Source organism: Prinia subflava, chromosome 11, assembly GCF_021018805.1.
Source record: "Prinia subflava isolate CZ2003 ecotype Zambia chromosome 11, Cam_Psub_1.2, whole genome shotgun sequence".
Taxonomy (NCBI): domain Eukaryota; kingdom Metazoa; phylum Chordata; class Aves; order Passeriformes; family Cisticolidae; genus Prinia; species Prinia subflava.
In genome coordinates this window covers 9,464,822-9,485,019 of record NC_086257.1, presented here as the reverse complement: position 1 = coordinate 9,485,019, position 20,198 = coordinate 9,464,822, and the positions used below count along the sequence as shown (strand labels likewise).

At 40.2% G+C, this 20,198-nt stretch overlaps 1 protein-coding gene across 1 annotated transcript in view; it reads right to left on the bottom strand.

The window, feature by feature from the left end:
- The window catches only part of NYAP2 (neuronal tyrosine-phosphorylated phosphoinositide-3-kinase adaptor 2), a 128,629-nt gene that overhangs the window by 29,771 nt on the left and 78,660 nt on the right, over positions 1-20,198 (bottom strand). Inside the window, exon 4 of the mRNA XM_063408742.1 lies at positions 2,961-3,170. Within this exon, the coding sequence (XP_063264812.1) occupies positions 2,961-3,170 (210 nt within the window). The remainder of the gene's footprint in view (positions 1-2,960; positions 3,171-20,198) is intronic.

Below are 20,198 nucleotides of genomic sequence, written 5' to 3'. Positions count from 1 at the left end.
TGAATGCATCTTGTGCCTTGGTCTTATCAGGCTTTGCCCCATTCCCAAATAGATGAACTGAAAATATTCATTACTTTTGGAAATCAACAATGATGGCCAGTAATTCCAATGAAGGGTGGGCATTTACCCCCTTCCTGATTACCTACAATGTTTTCAGATGGACTATCTGTAGCTTGGCTGAGTGACAAGCTAGTGGCAATTCAAATCCAGGATGCAACAGTTTCTGAGGTTTAAAAGGCAGGGCAATGCCTGTCTCCAGCAGCAGGTGGCAATGCAAAATACTTCTTCGTTGCAGTGAGGAAAAAAGCAGCAACATTCCAGAAAATACTCTTCAAGTCTCCTGGAGTGAAGTTATACAGATTCTGTGTTACAGATTGTGTTTGGCTGTTCATTGTAATTGCACTGACTTTCCTAAAAGTCAGCATGCCCCCAAATCACACTGCTTTCCATAAGAAATTATAGGATGCCAAGAAACAGAAAATACCCTTGACAAATTCTGTCACAGAACAATCAGGCATTGGAGACAGTGATAACTGTGTGCAGCTGACAGCCCAGGCTCTTTGAACAAAATGGAAGGAAAGTTCAAAATTCGGTTTGGAGATAACTCATTCTCCCTCTGATCTTACTAACAGTTTCAGAAATCAGAAGTTTCACCAAAAATCAGTATTCCCACTCAGGTATTTGCCCAGGCCACCCCAGTTCCCAGCTCATCTGTGCTGGAGCAGAGGTGCCTGATGAGCACACCTGAGAAGTCCATTCACACCCTTTCTCTTTTTGAGGCAGAGAAATTCTACTACTTTTTAAAAAATGTATTCCAATATTGCCCTAATAAATGCCTGTACCAGTGTGAACTAGGAGGCAGGTTCCAAACTGTGCTGTTTCAAGGACATGTTTGCACAAAAAAAAGTAGCCTTTTTTTCTGTTATCTACGATGTTGCAAAGAAAGCAACAGCAGTGATGGCTGCACTGGGGACTGGTTTTATTTAGTCCTGCTGTAAATCTAAGTTCTAATTCCTAGTGCAGAATTACTTTATCTCCTTGACTCCAGAAAGCATTTGTATTCATATGAAAGTATTAAATCTCTCTTCTTGCATTCTGTTACAGTTTTAATTTAATTGCAGAGAATGAGCTGTTACAGTTCATGTACAAGTTCATTGGGGAGAGCTGTGTACAGCATTCTCAATGCAGTGCCCCAACAAGTAAAGGTAAAACACGTTGCTCAGGCAACAGCAAGAGACACAGGGGAAAAAATATTCAGGGCAGATGAGAGGCAATATTCATCAAATGAAATATCATAAATCTGCAGGGAAAGAAAAATCATAATCAGCTCTCAGATTTTAATCATAGAAAGGAGTCAAAATTCAGCCAAGAAAATAAAATTTTTCTTTGACAGTCCTACCAATGTAAGACAAAGTCACAGTTAACTAAATCAAGGCATGATTCAACAACTATTACAGCTTGCTGATGCCAAGTGGAGATTGAGGCCAACATGTTTTGTCTGCTTTTGGAGATCAACCAACTCTTTGAAATGAAACTGCTGCAGAAATGTTGGACAGCAGTGTTATATTTTCCTAAGAGCTTACTCTTCAATTTTAACTTCTTTACTACTCTGCTCTATAGTGTCATTTTGCAGAATTTAAGAGGTTGGTACGCACCTTTGGTCTAATTATTGGATGTGCCAATACTTTGATATGGTAGCTTTAAACACATGCTTTAACCTGCAGTAGCACAGATGACACTTTAATACACTGGGAATAGAATTTTTACCAAAAGCTATGAGTTAATCTGGAAAATTCTCACCTTCCAGGAAGCTTTGTGAGAATAGACAAGTAAGTAAGTTTGAGTAACACACAAAAAAACCCTGTGCTAGAGTCATGTTTTGCAGAAAAGTAATTTTCACTGCACCAGTAAGGACAGTTTGGGGGGTCTGTAGTAAGTAAAGCTGGACCACATGATTGCTGCAAATGACATTTCACATAAGCAAAGACTCTTGAACTCATACACTGAGTTTCAGGTGTAATTTTCAGCAATTCAGGGACAATGTGAGTCTCATTATCACACAGGGAAGCGGTGTTCTGGGTGAGGCATCTCTGCTCACTCAGCAGTTCAAACACTCCCTGCTGCCACTCACTGCCCAGCAGATCTCTCAGGCAGGAATGACTTCTTGTCTGAGCAGCTCATTTGTGCTCTTACACTCACTGAACAGTGATCACGAGGCTTCAGTACTAGACATGCCAACTGTCCTTAAAGTGGATGTTTCTCACAGTCCAACTAATAAGCAATGAAATTACTCTTTTATGACAGCTGTCAAATCTCAAAAGTACCAATACACTGTTCATGCAAGGGCCATGGAGATCTCTTTATAGATGTCTATTCATTTATCAGTTCTATTTGTCTTAGTCAATTTATAATCAAGATTGCATTACAATGCCATGGTATATGGCAATTCACTGTTTAATAAATATGTAAACATTTTTGATTAATAAAATGAATAGGTGTGAATCTTCTGAAATCCATAGTCATTTTTCTAGAAATTTCTGTACAAGCAGAAAGCAAGGCTGCCTATGTCCTGTCACTGTGCCCCTCAGTAAGACAGCCTTGCTTTTCCACAGTGTATTTTTGTTAATTTATGTGATACTTGAACTCATGAACTTCTTCCTGAGGTGCCACTGTTACTTCCCAGTAGTGTCTTTGCCATAGTGTCCCTTTTCAATGTCAGGTGGAATGCTTTACTTCTTTTAAAGCAGATGACTAGCACGTTTACATGCCTCTATTCCATGCCACCATCCCAGCTGCTCCACCACAAGCTTTATTAGTGCAGCAGGCAATGGGCAAAGCCAAGTCTAGCAGATATTTGAAAGTCTAGAGAATCTGCATGTTTCCTACACCTGTGTGTCTCTAAAGTTTCTTCATCTCACAAGGAGGTTCATTAGCTCTCCCCTGCTCTGCTCTTGCCATACCTGAGCTGTTGCCTCCAGCCAGCATGGTTGGGCTGACCGAGGACCTCCCCAGCCTGCTGGACACCACAGGGGGGCCTGGAGTTCCATCCCATTCCTGAGCTTTCCCTGGCTCCCTGGAGGAAGCTGTCCCATGATGTCCTCTCTCTTTGTTTTCCAGCTTTGGTAGTGGTTCAGTGCTGTGACTTCTGATCTTCAGCTCATCTAGTGGTTCTGCAAAATACACAAGTGCACACTTCATTATAGAATAGCTGCTAATCATCCACACCATGCAATAATCTTTTGCAAAATACTCCATACATAGCAATCATAAATCCTTCAAGGGCAATTTATAGCATGGTTTTACCATCTAGGCCAAACCCCTGAAGTTTAGGTAGGTTTCAATACACTTTTAAATTATTAAAAGCACACACCATGCAGCAGATGGATAAAATGTAACATTTCTGTTACAACTTTTATGTGCCAGGAAAATAATTATGAAAATGGTTCCCTACCAAATTGTGGTTTATTAACAATTTATAGAAGTACTTGAAACCTTTTCAGCTGTCATTTCATTAGGAACAAGTTCTTCAGGCACTTTCTAAGGAAGCTCTCTCCTAAGGCAATATTGTGCAAGCAACATATCTGTACTTCTCATAAGCTTCAATAAAAGCACTCAGTCCATGAAACAAAAGAGCACAAATGCATTTTGGGTGTGCCCAGCACCATAACCTACAGAATGAAATTGCACTTGGTTGGAAAATCCTTGGAGTCAGAAAATTACTTTGTGCTTGCAACACCACAAGTCAATGAAAAGAGGAGCAATTCGAAACACAGTTGAATGATTTTTTCAAGTGAAGCAGTGATGTCTGCTTTCTTCATGGCCGGTGATTTTCTGTTCTTTTCTCAAGACCCTAATTTCTTTTCTTGTAGGTTGAGCAATGCATGGAGAAAGAATTCATTCCTGCTCTTTCCCATCTGTAGCTGTGAAAAGTTCACATGGAAAATTAGGTACACAAGAAACATTAGATTGGTCTTTAGTTGTAAGAGCTAATTACTGTGCTACTCAGTTATTCAAAACTGCTGTTTACCTCCTTTTGAAAAAAAAATCAGCTCTCAGTCTGGAATTTTATATGTCAAACCCAAAGAGATCCTTACACAATATGCTCAGTTCTAGTCACACAGATTTATTAATCAACCCTCTGATGTACCTTAATTTCTGTATGTATCTACATAGAGTCTTGGAATCCACATTTGAGAGAGATAACAATCTTCCCTTGAGCTCTATCTCAAAAACTTTTAGTGGCTTCAAGGGACTTTGGAAGGTTTGAGAGATCCAAAAAGGGAAAAGGCCAGGAGCCATTGAGAGGCAGGAGATGCCTGCAGCTCTCTGAGGGGCCCATGGTGAATGGCAGGGCAGGAGTGGCAGTCTGAGCTCCTCTCCCAGTCATGCCCATGGCCAGGAACTGGGACTGTTCATCAGGGATCACCACTCAGATGATACAGCCCCAGAAAAGGACCACATTCAAATCACTTTGATTTGCCTGTGGCTCAGTCCCCCACAGATTGTTACCTGTGGTACAGCAAACAGGGGAAGAGACCCCACCTACCCACAACAGTGACAAAAGTTCACCTTGTTTTGGCTTCTTTGACATTCCAGGCTGCAGATGACCTTAATGAGTAACAACACAGTCAGCCTGGGGTTTCCTTGATGAAATGTCATACAGGAAACATGTAAAAATATCTAACTGGATATGCAGTGCAAGATGTTATCATTAGTGTATTTTGTTAGTTATTATTGGCTAATAGTAAGGTTTAATATTGAGGATATCTTACCATGGTCTTCAAGAAGTAAGATTGCATGAGAAAATGATTAAAGAACCCCAGGCTGGGAGCTGGAAATAGGATTCAGTCACATTTTACGTGACAAAGACCTTCAAAACTCAGACCTTTTCCATGAACTTCTAGGTCACTTACCTACTTTAGTGAGTGCAAAAAGACACTGCAGTGAAAATCCAAAGTGTTTGTTTTTCCCAGTTGGTAACCCCAGCAGGGTAGAAGGTTGAGTGAGTCTGTATCTATATAACATGACATCTGCCTTTCAGGGACCTTTGCTACGAGATGTCTGTGACACAGATCTGTCTGTGAGTGCACAGAGAGACCTGCTGATACAAAGAGCTGTGCCAAGAGAGGAAGAGCCCAAATTATTACCAGGATTTGAACTGCTTCAGTTGGCAGCATTGAGCTATTGAAAATACTGATGTGTTTTTTCACATAACAGATACATACAATCAGACATGATTTTTTTTCTTCACACCAGTAACTTTCACTTCTTTAAGATACTACTTATCTGGGAAAAGGAAAGATAAAAGCAAAATTTCAAAATTCTTTGGACATGCCCACAATCCTCTTTCCCACTAGGACAGGATGGTGTCTGGATTGCAGTTTATTCTTCACAGCAAAATGAAGAGAAAGCCAGAAGACTAGAATGTGTTTTAAAAAGTAAGAATTGGGCCCTGCAATGCTCTACCCAATTAATGCATCATTCAATAGAGTTAATTTACTATGCTATCCAGCTGCTCCTGGAAATGCTGCGACTACCTGAGTGAAAACCTTCTCTGTGTGTGCCTCATTGACACTACTTGAACACCACCCCTTGAAATTTCACACACATGCAGTCAGCCCTTCTCACAGTGGAAATGCTCTGCCTGAGTGTGTAGCTAAGGATTTACCTACTTCAGTTTACTTAAGAGAGAAACATTTGTACTTGTTGCCTGATAAAAAAGATTTGTGCATTCTTAGTTTTATTGTCAGCTGAATCAAAGCACAGCAGTTCTCTGCAACCAGCTGGAAACTGTGAAACTATTCAGACTAAATAAAGATTTGGTTTATAGCCTAGTTCTTTATAAGGTGTAGAAAATCAGTTTTCAGCTGGCTGTCTAGACTTTGTAAATTTACATTTCACTATCCTTTCCTGGGGATTTTCAGTTCACAGTTTATCTGAAAAGTAATATATCCTAAAAATGAAAAGCAGATTGAAACAGATTATAATGTCATGTAACCCATCACAGGACCTGAATCATTATTATTTGGTGATCATTATCAGTAACAATGACACACAGACAGAAAACAACATGTCAGTGTTTTATGTAGTTTTCTGTAATATTACTTTCCAGCTCACTTGTGAATACAGAAAAAATGAAAATTATCACCTCACTTTTGCTCAAATATTTTGGGGAGTATTTTAGAATAATTTAAGCTTCTTTAATAAATGTCAATGGGAATCATACTCAAACTCAATTAAAAGAAAATTAAAAGATCACTCTGCTAGTTCTTGGTTGACTGAAAGAAGGTTTCAGTTCCAGTGTGCCCAGGACAGCTCCAGAAGTGCAGAACACTCCCCTGCCAGGGCCCAGCCCATCACTGGCACATTTGTTGACTGTCCCAGCCACTTGGATGTTTTTATCTTGTCGACTGCTGCCTGCTGCATGTGCAGCTCCATGGACCAAGCCGAGTGGCACAGATCCCTGTGTCTCATGGAGCACATTCCCTGCTCCATGGTTTGGCTCCTGCACCAGGCACTGGCACAGAGCAGAACACGCCTGTAGCTGCTGGCTGTGGTACCTGTAGGGTCGGGGTCCTATCTCCCACTGGAAAACAAACCAGGATATTTTACACAGAGTAACCCTTTCTGAAAGCCACAGAAGGATTTAAGTGGCCTCTTTGTCCCTCCTGATCCCATCCTGAAAACAGGAGCTCTTACCAGTCAGATATATCTATGTATACAGACACAGCTGAAAGGTAACAGTAGCTGCTGCACAGCTCTTTGTAATTTTTTTTATTTTTATTTGGGAAATGCAGAAACATAGGTTAGATCTAGGTTACCTTTTGCTGTTAAAAACCTTACTTTGGCAATAGCAAATATCAAAGTTCAGTATTATGCTGGGAGCTCACTGAATCATATGGTGGCCACCAGAAAATCTTTTCACAGTCAAGTGCTACTTTTTGAAAAGCTGAAATTATTATGGAAAGCATCTTTATTGTTCAATATTTCTTCCACCAAAATGGTACACAAAAATGTAAATTTCAGGAAATAATTCACTGCTTTAAATATTTATGGACACAGTTGGTTAAACTGCTATAAAAGCACTCAAATGTTTCAAGCACTTTCAGCCGTCATTGTATTTCAATATTTAAAGATATGCATTTTTGTTATTTATTTCACCTGAACCTCAGACTTTCCCATTTAAAGTGTAAGGTGGTTAAAATCTTTTATAAGCTACACATTTAAAAATAATTGGCATTTGCATTCTCCCCTCTAGGAAAAATCCCCTTACAGCTGTGCTCTAGGCAAGGCTGGCACATTGGCTGTGGTACTAGAAAACCTGGAAATGCTAAAGGAAGTGAGAAACAAACTGAGTCAGTTGTAACTGAGTCAGCTGGACCTAAGAAAATTGAAATTACAGCTACAGAAAACATCTTACCTAAAAAGCTATCATTCAAATGAGTATAACTCCGTGGACAGTCTGCCACTCCACTCTTAAACATAAATTAATTTCAGGTCCAGTTGGCTTCTTTGTCCGATGCTGTGATAAATGGCAGAACCTTTTCTACTGCTTGGGGTTTTGGGCGAAGAAAGAAAAGCAATTGTTTTAAGGAACTTAAAATGAGGATTACTCTCTGCTGTTGCTCTCAGCTGCCAGCTGAAATGTATAAGCTAATCCACACATTATTAATTTATTCTTTTCTTTTTCTTTGTGTTTGTTATAAACCTAAATAAATAATATATCACTCTAGGCAGAACTCGCATACTGGGGGGAGCAAATGGTCTAAAATTCAGCACTCATATCGAGGTGCAAAGCAAAGTCAGTGGGGATGGGGCTCAGATGTGAGCCAGAGCTCCTGATCTCCTCCAGCCCCGGCACACCAGACCTCACCTGGAGTGGCTGCAGGCGGGCACAGCCCTGGCTGAGGGGACAGGAGCACAGAGCACCCCAAGGGCACACTGGAGGGGTGCAGGTGCAGGATGAGACTGCAGGCAGCACATGTGTGCTGGTCACTGCTCCCTGGGCCATGCCCCAGCTGCCCCTGTGTCCCCTCTGCCACTGCCAGCACCACGGCAGCCTGCGCCCCTCTGAGTGACCCTTCCACAGCCCTGCATGCAGAGCAATGCCAAGCCTTTCAGAGAACCCCAGAGTGTCTCCTGTCTGCACCCCAGGGCTTTTTATTTATCTTTACTGCACATTTAAAAATTAGAGCCGCCTTTTAATGGATTTCCTGATGTGTGGTGCTTTATTTGATCTGCACAGTTGTAAATTTATCCCAGCCTTTCCCAAAGAAAAATAACCAGTGTTAATACCACACGCAAGAAACATGGATAATGCTCAGTGTTTCAGCCATTAAAAAAAGAATAAGAGCATATTACACTGTCAGTGAAACCCATACCCTCATCTTTATTAACTATAGTGGTTTGTCTATTCCGACTTCATCCGCTTCCTAATTAACCAGAAGTTTGCTTTGCATATCAATTTTTAATATCCCTTTTTTTACAGTTAAGTGAGAGTTGCAGCAGCCAGCTCCTTCAATTAAAAGCAGCTCTGACCTAGTTCCATGCAAAGTCAATAGAAAGCCTGAAAGTCTCCCAGACCATCTAACATTTAGGGAAGACACGGCTGAACTGCTTCTTGTTGTTCATGGAGCACGTTCCTGTGAGCAGTGTAGAGCTTCTTTTGTTTTACGTGGTGAAATCCAGAGATCACACCAGCCTGCTACAGACAGGCAAGGGAGGGGAGGAGGGATTGCTGAGGAAAAAGCTTTTAGTTGATTTTCTGCAGCTGTCCCAGACCTGCTAAGGGTGCAATCCTGGTTAGGAAAACTAGACAGGAAAAGAAAAAGCTACAATACAACTAACTGAAGACAAATAAGAGAAGGGATAGATTTAGAGCAAAAGATTTTTACTATAGATTTATCAACCAATGCTTTAGAATAAAAATATTGAATGAAAATTATAGAAGTAAGGATCTGGTTGAAAAGTAGAATAGAATTCTTTAAGTTTCAAGAAACTTCAGCTGGCAGTATTAGTCCCTTAAAAAACAAATTAAAAAAAAATCACTATTGTAAGACATATTCAACATTATTTGATGTCTTATGGTGAGAGGAAAAATCCTCTTGTATATTGATTGAAATAAAGGAAAACTTGTTTTTACTATTAAGTAAGGAGAGACATTTTCCATCCCTGGAAGTGTTAAAAAAATGCATGGATATAGCACTTGAGGACATGATTCAATGTTGAACACGCTCGTGGTGCTGGACTGACAGTTGTAACCAATGATCTTAGAGGTCTGTTCCACTCTTAATTCCATGATTCTATGATTGATCCAAGATAATCATACTTTGGTATAGATTACAGAAATGATGGCAATCACCTGTTTCCAACAGGGCCATCGGTATTTCTGAATTATTTGCTCTATGCTTGGTCTTTTAAGGTCCATATTCTGCTGCAAGTCACATCACAGCCCCATCATCTGGACAAAGAGGCCACATCTGGAAGATATGCACTGTACACATGTACTACTAAAGCAAATAAAAGCACTGTCCTGGGACTCTCAATAGTGCATCAAATGGCAGTCTATTAACAAGTTTTCTACTTAATTCAAACTAATCACAATTACATAACTGAGCAAAACACTTTATTATCCAACATTCACTGCATTTTTCTTTTTTTTTATCATTTTCCTTTCAGACCTTGGAATGCTGGAAATTGGTGATTTGCACTTAAAAAAACCTTAAGAGAAGCCTGTGTCCTCTAGTGCCTTTTTGGGCAAAAATCTAATTATAGCAAGTCAAAGAATTCTGTTATTGACTTCAACAGAGCAAGGGTTTTCCTCCCAGCAGTTATTAGCTGTGGCTGGCCAGCCATGCTGATTCATGTGAATGTATGGAATAGCTGACCATGGAGAGCTGCAAACATTTCTCTTAAACACTTTGTACACCCAGATCTGCTGATAATCCAGTCTGTGCTTTCAATTAAAAAACCAAATGTGTGCACGTATGTTTCACACCCATAGGTATGTGCACATCGACAAGGTCTAAGACTCTGCAGCAGATAGGACTAAAGTAGAGGGAAGAAGCCTAGCTTGGAAAATCTGAGGCTTATGAAACTCTGGTTTCATTGCCATTAGCCTTGAACTAATTGGCAACAGGCATTACACATTAGCACAGATTGCCATGCCCCCCCTAAACTCTATAATGATCAAGGAAAACACTGTTAATGAAACTTCTAATGGAACTGTGGAAATCCTTCTCTCTAAAGGTGGCCCAACTGTTACCTGGGATTTGATTTGAAGGGATGGTACCTACTCTTACTTAAAGGTTTTCCTTCTCAGCCTCATTCATTTCACCTCTCACTCATTCTGTTATTCAGGTTCTTAAAATACACCTTTGATTTTTGAATGAGAACAAGATGGTTTGATGGGTCCTGCACACATCCTAGCACAGTACAGCAAGAAATCATAAGGCAAGAATGAGCCAAAATAGCTGAAGTACAGAGACATTTCAAGAAAAATGTTTTTGTAGAAGGTTCGTGACCTTATGTTTCAAAGCTTCGCTTCAAAAACATCAATCTTTCATGGAAGTCCTGACTATATTAAACATGTCAACACTCTTTTGTCAAGTTTTCTGCTGAAAACCAGCCTTTGAACTCTTTTAGGAGTTTGAATGTAAGGTTTTTCCATTTTCTGAACACTTCCATTTCTTCTAAAGAGTATGTTTTTATCCAGATGCAGTAGCAAATGTGAGTCAGAAAATGAAGATACAGTAAAGGATATGGATTGTGGGAACTGGGGACAGAAGCCCTCCCTTTTGTATGTGCTCATAAAAAATGTAAATTCCAAAGCTGAAAATGAATTCTTTTCTTGCTATTTTGTCTATGGTTTAACTAGGTGTATGAAAAACATTTTTATTAATACACTTATCTTTATTGGCTTCATTAATGAATTAGAAAATTTGTCTTTCATTATTAGAACACACATGCCAATTGCACAGCTCTTCTTTTAGCCAGTATGTTACCTGTGAAAGGGAATCCTGACACTTCCAGGACACTGACCTCATCTGAATTTTGCTGTCTTTTACAGAGCCAGGCACAAGCACCTAATGTTGTTGTGTAGCCTCCATGCCTAGCTCTAGGTCAGGATTCCAAGAAATTTTTGCTCTGCAAGTGAATTCTTAAGATTCCTCCCTTCCTCTCTATTACAGGATGAAACCTTTAGGTCATTCTGGCTTTCTATGCATTTTAACAGAATTAATTTAGGCCCTCTCCACTTTCTAATTAGAGGTTTCATTCTGTGAACTGGTTTTATTCTTGCTACAAAAGCAACTGTGAAGCCATGCCAGCACAGACTTCCGATATTGAGGAAATAAGTGGAATTGCAGATGGTCTTGTAACAGCTCTGGCTGCTGTCTGTGCTTCAAGGCTTTACTATTATTATTGCCTTCACAAGTGTGCAGAGCAGCTACTGCAGCTGGCACAAGGCTCTGTCTGTGTTACAGCACATGCAAACTACATACAAATTACACAAACATTGCTGGAGCAGTAAATTAGCTACAGATTTCCTGGAAGAAGGTACTTTTTGAATCATGAATTCAAATTCACACACAGAAATAAAGTAATTGCCGTCTTCAGTGAAATTAAACACACAGCTTCTCTCTTTCAGATGAGTGGTTACAAGAACAATGGTTTTCCTTACTCATTCTTAAATGCCAGATAAAGTGCTAATTGCATGTTACTGTTTTAACAATAAAATAATTATTAGGGATGGATAATTCTGTTCAGAGAAGTGAAAGGAACGTGAACCTTCACATCAAATTGAATGTAAAGGAACCTGATTTTTTAATATACATGATTATCCTCACAATTATTTCTTCAGTGTTCCTGTACTTTTCACCTTATCTATACCTAGCAGGTTTGTACACCCCAGAAATTTCATACTTTGAATCATTTACATATATAACCTAAACAAAACAATTTCTAACACTTAGATTTTTCTTGTTACTGATAGAGTCTTGGAAGGTTCAGAGAAAATTTCAGGGGAAGCACATCTACCTTTCCTCCATTAAGAACCCAAGACTCTTTATCAGAATATTATCTTTTCTCCCAGGCAACTAATGAAAGCAAATGAGGAAATAGTCTCAAACTGGACCAGGGGAACTTCAGGTTGGACATATGGAAGAACTTCTTCATTGAGAGAGTTGTCAAGCACTGGAACAGACCTCTCAGAGAGGTGACAGAGTGACATCCCTGGGAGGGTTCAGGAAATGACAGTCTATGGTTTGCTTAATAAGGTGGTGTTTGGCCAAAGGTTGAACTCCATCTTGAAGGTCCTCTCCACCCTCAGTGATTCTATGGGTGGATTAGATAATGCAGTGACAAAAATGTGCAGTACACCATGCATTCATTCACTCTTCAGTGTTTATATTGTTCACTGCAGTATTCTAGAAGCCAAAGTACAGAGTGCTTTTGCAAGGAATAACAGCCTAGGACAAAGAGAGGACCCTCTTGTTGTAATTTATAATGGGATCACCTGAAGTACACCTGCAGGGAACTTTGGACTGGGTCTTTAATGATGGGGTTTAAAAAATGAGCTTGCTCAGGCAGGAACCAAATCAGCAGTGTCAAAAAAAGTGTGTCCTTTAAAAATGAACATATAAACCATTCAGCCCAAGGTATTTCCAGTGTTTTTTACACAGATCAGTAGGGCAAAAGCATTTTAAGAAATATAAAGAGGAGAAATAGCAGTCAGAGAGATAGGATTTTGGAAGTGAGGGAATAAACCTTGTTCCTCCCTTTACTCCCCACAAAGTTGCCGCCATCTTCTCTTAAATCATAAAGATTCTACAGCTGCATCACTATAAGATCAGATAAGACATTTAATGAAACCTTTTCCCTTGTAAAGATGCAGTAACAGCAGCTCAAGAAATCCTTGAATTGGTTTTCAAACCATAAGCTTCTGTGCAAAAGTATTTAATGTAACAGTGACCTCAAGCAGCTCCTCTAGCTATGATGTCGATATTCCAGTTACTGAAGAAAAGAAATGCAAGTTTTGTTTGCAAAACTGTTTTTTTCTCTCATGATTAATTTTGAGGAAACTGTTACGATCTGCTCTGTTTGAAACTTCTGCAGTATTTCACCATCCTAAAGTTCACAATCCTTGTTTTGGTGGTGGTGGCATGGTCTGAGTGGTTTTGATTACTTTTCCTAAACAACACTGGGATCTCTTTACATGTGATTTGATTTAAGCAAAGAGACTTAAATGCTATCTCTATACACTTGCCTGTGGAGAATGTAAAATGAGGTTCAAAGTGCTTTATGAACACTGTGCTTAACAGTAAAAACAGACCCTCCTACTGATAACCTCTAATTTTACTTCTAGGACTTAACAAACAAAAATGCACTTGAATCCTAATGTAAAGAAAATCTGACTCGATTCAGAAAAAGATGCATTTCCAAGTCCAGTGCTTGGTTATAAAGAGAAGTTCTGAAAGAGCTGGCAGTTTGTGCTCCCAAGCCACTGGCACTGCCAGCCCAGCCAGACTCATCTGATGTGTCTGCGCCAACTTCCTGAGCAGAGGAAACATAAATAACCCTGCACCATTCTATTAAATCAAACTCCTTCCTTTCCTATCCTCTTTCTTTCCTTAGTTCTTTCACAATAGGACCTGATACCCTACACTGGCACCACATCCCCTGAAAAAAACACAGTGGGAAATTTTAGGAAAACGTATTCAGCAGTTTTGTTGAAGCCAATATATGCTTATGGAAAACATCACTAGATTAAGTATTTCTTGCCATTAAGATTGAGCACCCATAAGTTGGTCATAAATTGCGTGGTCCTTCTTGAAATAGAAAGGCAATAAACTCTCCAGTTCAGCATCCTGCTGTATCACTGCACCACTTTGAATACAAGCTGTTCTAGTCACAAAGGACACATTTATTTTCTTGAAGCCAGAGACACAGATGGTGTAAACTGGAGTACCTCTCCCGATTTCAAATAAAAAGCGCTGATTTATAAGTGCTGAGGATTTGGTCTAAAGGTCAAGATATTTCTCTGGCTTAGAAAGCTCTGTTCAGGGGAGTGGGGAAAATCAATGGCACTTAAAACTGAGAACCTATTATCATTATCCACGTCCTTAAGTGCAGCACATGTTCCTTTGCTTATTTACCATATAGAGAACTGGGTGCCAGTAAGTAAATTTAAGGCATTTTTCACTCTCTGTTTCTAACAGCTTTCAGACATTTCACATCTTACTGTACATTAAACACAAAGAGAATGTCTTTATTATTTCTTTATCTGAAACCGTCTTTTTACTTGAAATACAACAGAGAGAGAATAGCTTTATCTCTTTTTCTTTTTTACCCCTTACAAGTTTATTTCTTCTTCAGAAAAAGAAATTTTATCAAGCAGTCAAGTAATATAAACAGAAGGAATAAATAAATCTGTATATATCAATCAGAGACAGCAGCTGTTTCCAGAAAAACCTGAGCAATTATTTATGAAATTATGTCTTCTTGAATGCTTCTGCATACCCTCAGAATCCCGGGAGGGCCTGATTTCCTGATGAGCCTAAATTGCTGAATTAGAAGAGGAGACAATGCCATGGTACCAATTAGCAAAAGTACTCCATATCGTCTCAAAATGCTTGTTTTCTGTTTTAATAACTGCATCTAACAAAGACATTCCTTCATCCTAAGCATGGAGGAACATCCCACCATCAATGACTTGGATGACTAAATGCCCTTAAAATGGCCATTCTCACTTCTGTGTGAAAGCAGCAAGACAATAAACACATTTCAATCAAGGAACAGGTGTCCATTGGTTTATCTATTGGAAACGAGTACCTGACACGACCCTTGGTGCTCAGAAAGAATGGAATTACTGTCCTGCAGTGCAGATTGGGGCAGTGATGCTGGGGCTGTGGCATGGAATTACCACGCTGGGATGTGCAAGGTGCCACAGGGCTGCCCTAGGTGCTTCCACACATTTTCCCCTTGTACCTTTGCAGCTCACTGCTTCCCCTTTAGACTACACAAGCCCAGGTGAAATTATGTTTTCCTGCCTTTTGTGGGCTTGGCTGAAGGACCTTTCTGACACATTATCATTTTTCTTTCCAATTATTGTCTGTGATTGCTAATTGGGGAACACGTGTCAGCTTCAACAAGGGTCTCCAGCTGGACGGATTAGCTGATCAAGCCCAAAATACTCAGTCCAGTGCACAGTTTCTTTGCTAGGGATCTAAGGACTACAGTGGAAGGACAACAGCAGGTGTGGCTGAAGCAGCACTCAAGACCACTGAATTACAAGGTGAATCTTGTTTTTTCCCAGAAATTTGGCTCCTGAAGGATGCTGACCACATCTGGTCACCCCCCTGTGTACACTTCAGGCATTTTCGGTGCTGTTCCACAACAAAGCACAGCCCCCAATAGACCCCTCCCTTAGGGGAGGACAGAGCTGTAGAGACCCAGGTGACCTGGCAGATCATGACCTTTGTGGGTGCAGGTGTCCACAGCTCTCACTCCAAACATGCACTCACAAGCAAGCACCTGCAGAAAGTATTTCTGATGCTGCCTCTCCTTGGCTTGCTGGTATTTCAGTAGACTGGAATAGATGTATCAACATATCCTCTTGGGGTTTGAATAAATGGAATTAACTGTGGTAAGATCACATCCTTCCAGGGGTGGACGAGTGTCATTCTCTTCAAAGCTGGTGTTCTTTTTTACCTTTTCCTTTGGCACTTTCCCCTGCTCCCACTAAGTGTTTGCTTTCAGACCTACTTTCAGGACTGTCAAATGAGATGTGACTGTTTTGATCACCTCATTTAATCCCACACATCTCATGGCTCATCAGATTACAAAAGCTTACTATTAGGGAAATGGATGCTTCTTCAGTGATGGAGAAATCAGTGCACCTCTGGCTCAAAGGTTCAGGAATAACTGAAAAGCTGTGGCTGTCTCATTAGACTGAATGTAACATTCATACTGCATAGAATCAATTGCTACAATGCAAGAAAAGGGACAGAGAATTAGGCTGACATCCCTTTAGATAAAAGTATGGAAAAAACATTAACCTAGAGGTTACAAATCAGGCAGGCACTCAAATTTTAGTCTCTAATGCTGACTCAGCTGTGCAGTAGTTGAGCAGTGGATGTAATGAAGTATCTATAATGGCTTTTATGGGCAGCCTCATCTTGTGGGCAAGTTTTTCCTCTTCAGGGCAACTGAGGCTGAGCAGGTAGACAAATGAGAAGATATGCACACAATGCCATCCCTATCCCAGCCTCCTTAGGCAAACCTTTCCCATCCTAACTCTGTTAGAAATACATCAACTGTTAGAAACCCTGCCCTAAGCCCCTCATTTTGGATTTAATGCATAAAGATAGACTTTAAATGGGCCCACATAGGTGAATTTTTACTTGATGCATCTCTCAAACTCTGTTCTCCATCACACTGTTCAATCTACAAGGAACCCAAAGCTGTCTGAGAAACATAAAATGACCTGGATTAGAAGGGACCTTAAAAATCATCTAGTTTCAACCTCCCTGCCACAGGCAGGGATGTCATTCACTGGATCGGGTTGCTCAGGGCCCCATCCACTCTGGCCTTGGACACTGCCAGGGATGGGACATCCAATACTTTTCTGGGATTTCTAGCTCCCTGGAAAGCAGCAGCATAAAAAAAGAGGAAAACAAAGTTCCACTCTAAGTCTCAGCTGCCTGAAATTAGCCTAAACTCCTTTTTAACAACTGAGCTACTTCAGCATTCCCCCCTTTCTCACACTATTTGATATGTTTAGAGCCTTAATTCAGTACCAGCCAGGAACAGGAAATGTTAATAATTATCCCAATTTTCAATCACTATAACTAATTTTTCAAAGTAACACGTTCACGAATTTCCTCCCTTTATGTGACTAGAAGCTGAAGAGTGAAACTCTGTCTAGGCAAATGCCAAAGCAGCTCTGAGGCCCTGCAAAGCATCTTAGGAAAACAAAAACCTGAGCTCTGGGTATCACTTGTTCTGAGCTCACACCTTGTGCTCATCCAGAGTCAGAGCACACAGTGAGGTCACTGCTCTCTTGTGCAGATCATTAGGGTGAATGTTTGCAATAATTGCCCAAAACTGGCATGAAGTTCCCAGGAAACCCTGAGGAAACAGAAGCCTTAACAAACGGAAACAATCAATATTCAGAAAGAAAGGCTGGTGCTGACAAGGATTTACAGGACTATCTCACAAAGAAAGCCTTGGAGTCACACAGAGCCTGAAAGGCAGTGCAGTGCAGATGCACAGCAGCCTCTGTTCTGCTCTGTAGGATGCAGGGATGCCTTCAGGCACATGACTCCAGTTCCTCATGGAGTACAGTGTGTTTTTATGGTGCAGAAAGGACAGAAGCAGCAAATACAGCTCTGGGAGAGCTTCAGACCATTCCCTTCCTCTCCCTCCACAGATCCCACTTTACCCAAGGGCACGGGTAACACAGACAGAGTGCACAGTGACAAAGGACTCTGTGGTTCCACACAGCTGGATCGAGTGCCCATACTGAAAAACCTTCCAGCTGCTCCAGAAAAAGGCACAGTGCAGCAGCCCAAAGACACCTTGCAGTATTGGTACCCTTTAAATAGTTTCCCTCTAACCTCTGAGGACTGGCATTGTATTTCACAGGGGGCTGCCAAGTGTTAAGGCACACTGCCATGTTATCCCACAAAAACACAGAAAGGACTAAGGAACAGTCAGTGACAATTACTAATATTTATCTCTTCCACTCTTTCACATTCATCATGTTCTACACCTTTCTTCAGTTTTCTGTAGGGTTGTCTCCGTCTTTGTGCATTTTTTTTTTTCATTTCTGATTTGGCCTTACAATTTACTCTTTTTATGATTTTCTCCCCACTTTCATAACTGGTTGTAATATATATTTAAGATGCTAAAAGCATACGAAAGGGTTTTTAGAAAACAGGACAATAAGTGGGCTGCTTATAAAATTCAGATTGGCACATCACAGCTGCAGCCAGTGGATGGTGAGTGTGTTCATCGATGTCTGGAGCTTCAATGGAAGCTCATATACTCAGAAAAAGTGGCCCTGAGGTGACAAACTCCTTCAGACCACTGATTTATCCCAACTTCTCAATAACAAAAATGAACCCTGAAGAAATAAAATGGAGAGGGATAAAAATGGAAAAAGTGACAGAAAAGTGAAGAAAATAATACATAAAGGCTAAAAGAGCAACTTTACTTGTATACTAAAGCTTTTAACTAGAAACAATTTTTGTGTAGTCCCACCTCCTCAAAAAAACCCCAAAAACCCAAAAACCTCAAAACCAAACCAAACCAACAAACAAACCAAAACAAACCAAAAAAACCCAAACAGAACCCCCACAAAACCACCAAAAAACCCACTCAAAATGACACAAAAGCCAGCAAATACATTTGGAATTGGCACTTAGATGCTCAATTTCCACAAAGTCAGTTGCAGTAACCATAAAGATGAAACAATTATGTCTGTAATTGCTGAAATATTTTCCAAATAGACTCAGCCGAGCACAAAATTTAGTATTGTGCTTTTTTTTAAGACTAGCATATGGTAGTGAGAACTTCAGACAAGTCACAGTGGGCAGAGTCTTGGAGGGTTCAGTGAGAGTGTTCCTTGATATCTGGTCAGAATAATTTTATATTATAGAAGCAAATATTCTTTATTTCCTAGCATGACTTTGTAAGAGTCATATACCTTCTTTTTTGTATGTTTATTATCCTCTAGATTATGGAAATCTTTCTGTATGCTGAGAAAAATTACCCTGACCAGGCAGTCCCAGTTAGTCCCACTCTGCATTTGCTCTCCCACTGCTTCAAACAAACAACCCAGAATGGTGAGGGTGCGTTAGGATTCCAGAGTGATTTGCAGGATCAAGGTTTCTTTAACATATCAGATGAGTAGCCCAGCCTCCCCTGTTTATCACCATGGAAATCATGACATGTAAATGTGGCAGTGTGGTCAAATGGGATGTTCAAATCTCCCAATTGAGACTCTTTGTGGTGGATCACTTCAATGTAGAATTGAAAGACATAAAATGCCAGACCTGTATGTGTTTTCTGTAAATCTTAGAGTGTCTTCTACCTCTGCAATATCTGAACACAAGCCTGATTCTTGCTCAGGGCAGTAATCCCAGAGGATTAAGTCATACTGTAAACACCAGACAAATTACAATCGGATTAGATGGGCAGTCTGTTCATTTACTCAACAAAGCTGCACTCCAGAGTCTTTTCACCACTGGTGTCTATTTATAACATGAATGCGTTTTTCTAAAGTAAATGATCACAATTTCAATTTCATATGTCTCCTGTTCTTACCATTTGTGGTCAATATGGAGCACATTTCTACCTTTTAAGGAGCAAAGAGAGTGCTCCTTGAGAGGCCAACAAGGCTGCTCTTGGTACAGATCTACAGGGCAAGATTTAGTTTAAATTTATCAGTGAAAAGTCCTTTGAAAGTTTTGCATTCAATGTCAGTCAAGTCATATAGCAAACATATTCTGGAGATAGGTATGAGACAGCAGCACAGATGTTGAAATTTCCCAGGGCTTGCAATATTCATGGCAGGAATTTCTCCAGGTTCCAAACTTGCTAACACTGGTGAGAGTACAAGCCTCACCTCCATGTGTAGCATGGGATTTACAGAGGATTTCTGCTCACTTATGAATAAGAATATTTAATAATGTTCAGTATTACCTGCCAAAGTCTCCCTGGAACTTCACTGAAATTATTTATAAATGTCACATCACATCCCTCATAATTGTTCCCAATTACTAGAATCATCTTGCCTTTTAAATACAAACTCGCTTCCATCCAGCACACAAATCCGGTGTGACTGTAGTTTTACTATTGCAATCAATTAATGAAACCCTACTGAATCGTGGGGCTGAGACTTCCCTAAAACAGGATTAATGACTAAAGGCCATGAAAACACTTGATTTGAATTTGCAAATCAAGCAAACTTCTGCCCCAAGTATGCTAGTATTCTCAGCATCTTGCTAACTCTATTCTCACCTTCACCTTCTGATTGAAGAGTTGTTATTCCTGATGTGCACAGAGATAAATAGGAATAATACTGAGGCTGGAGAAGTGGAGCCAATGAATCAGGAGGGATGAGTTGTAGGCAAACCTAACCCATTGCCACCAAGCTTCTCCATTCTCACACACAGGCGTGTCCTCACTCAGCTGCA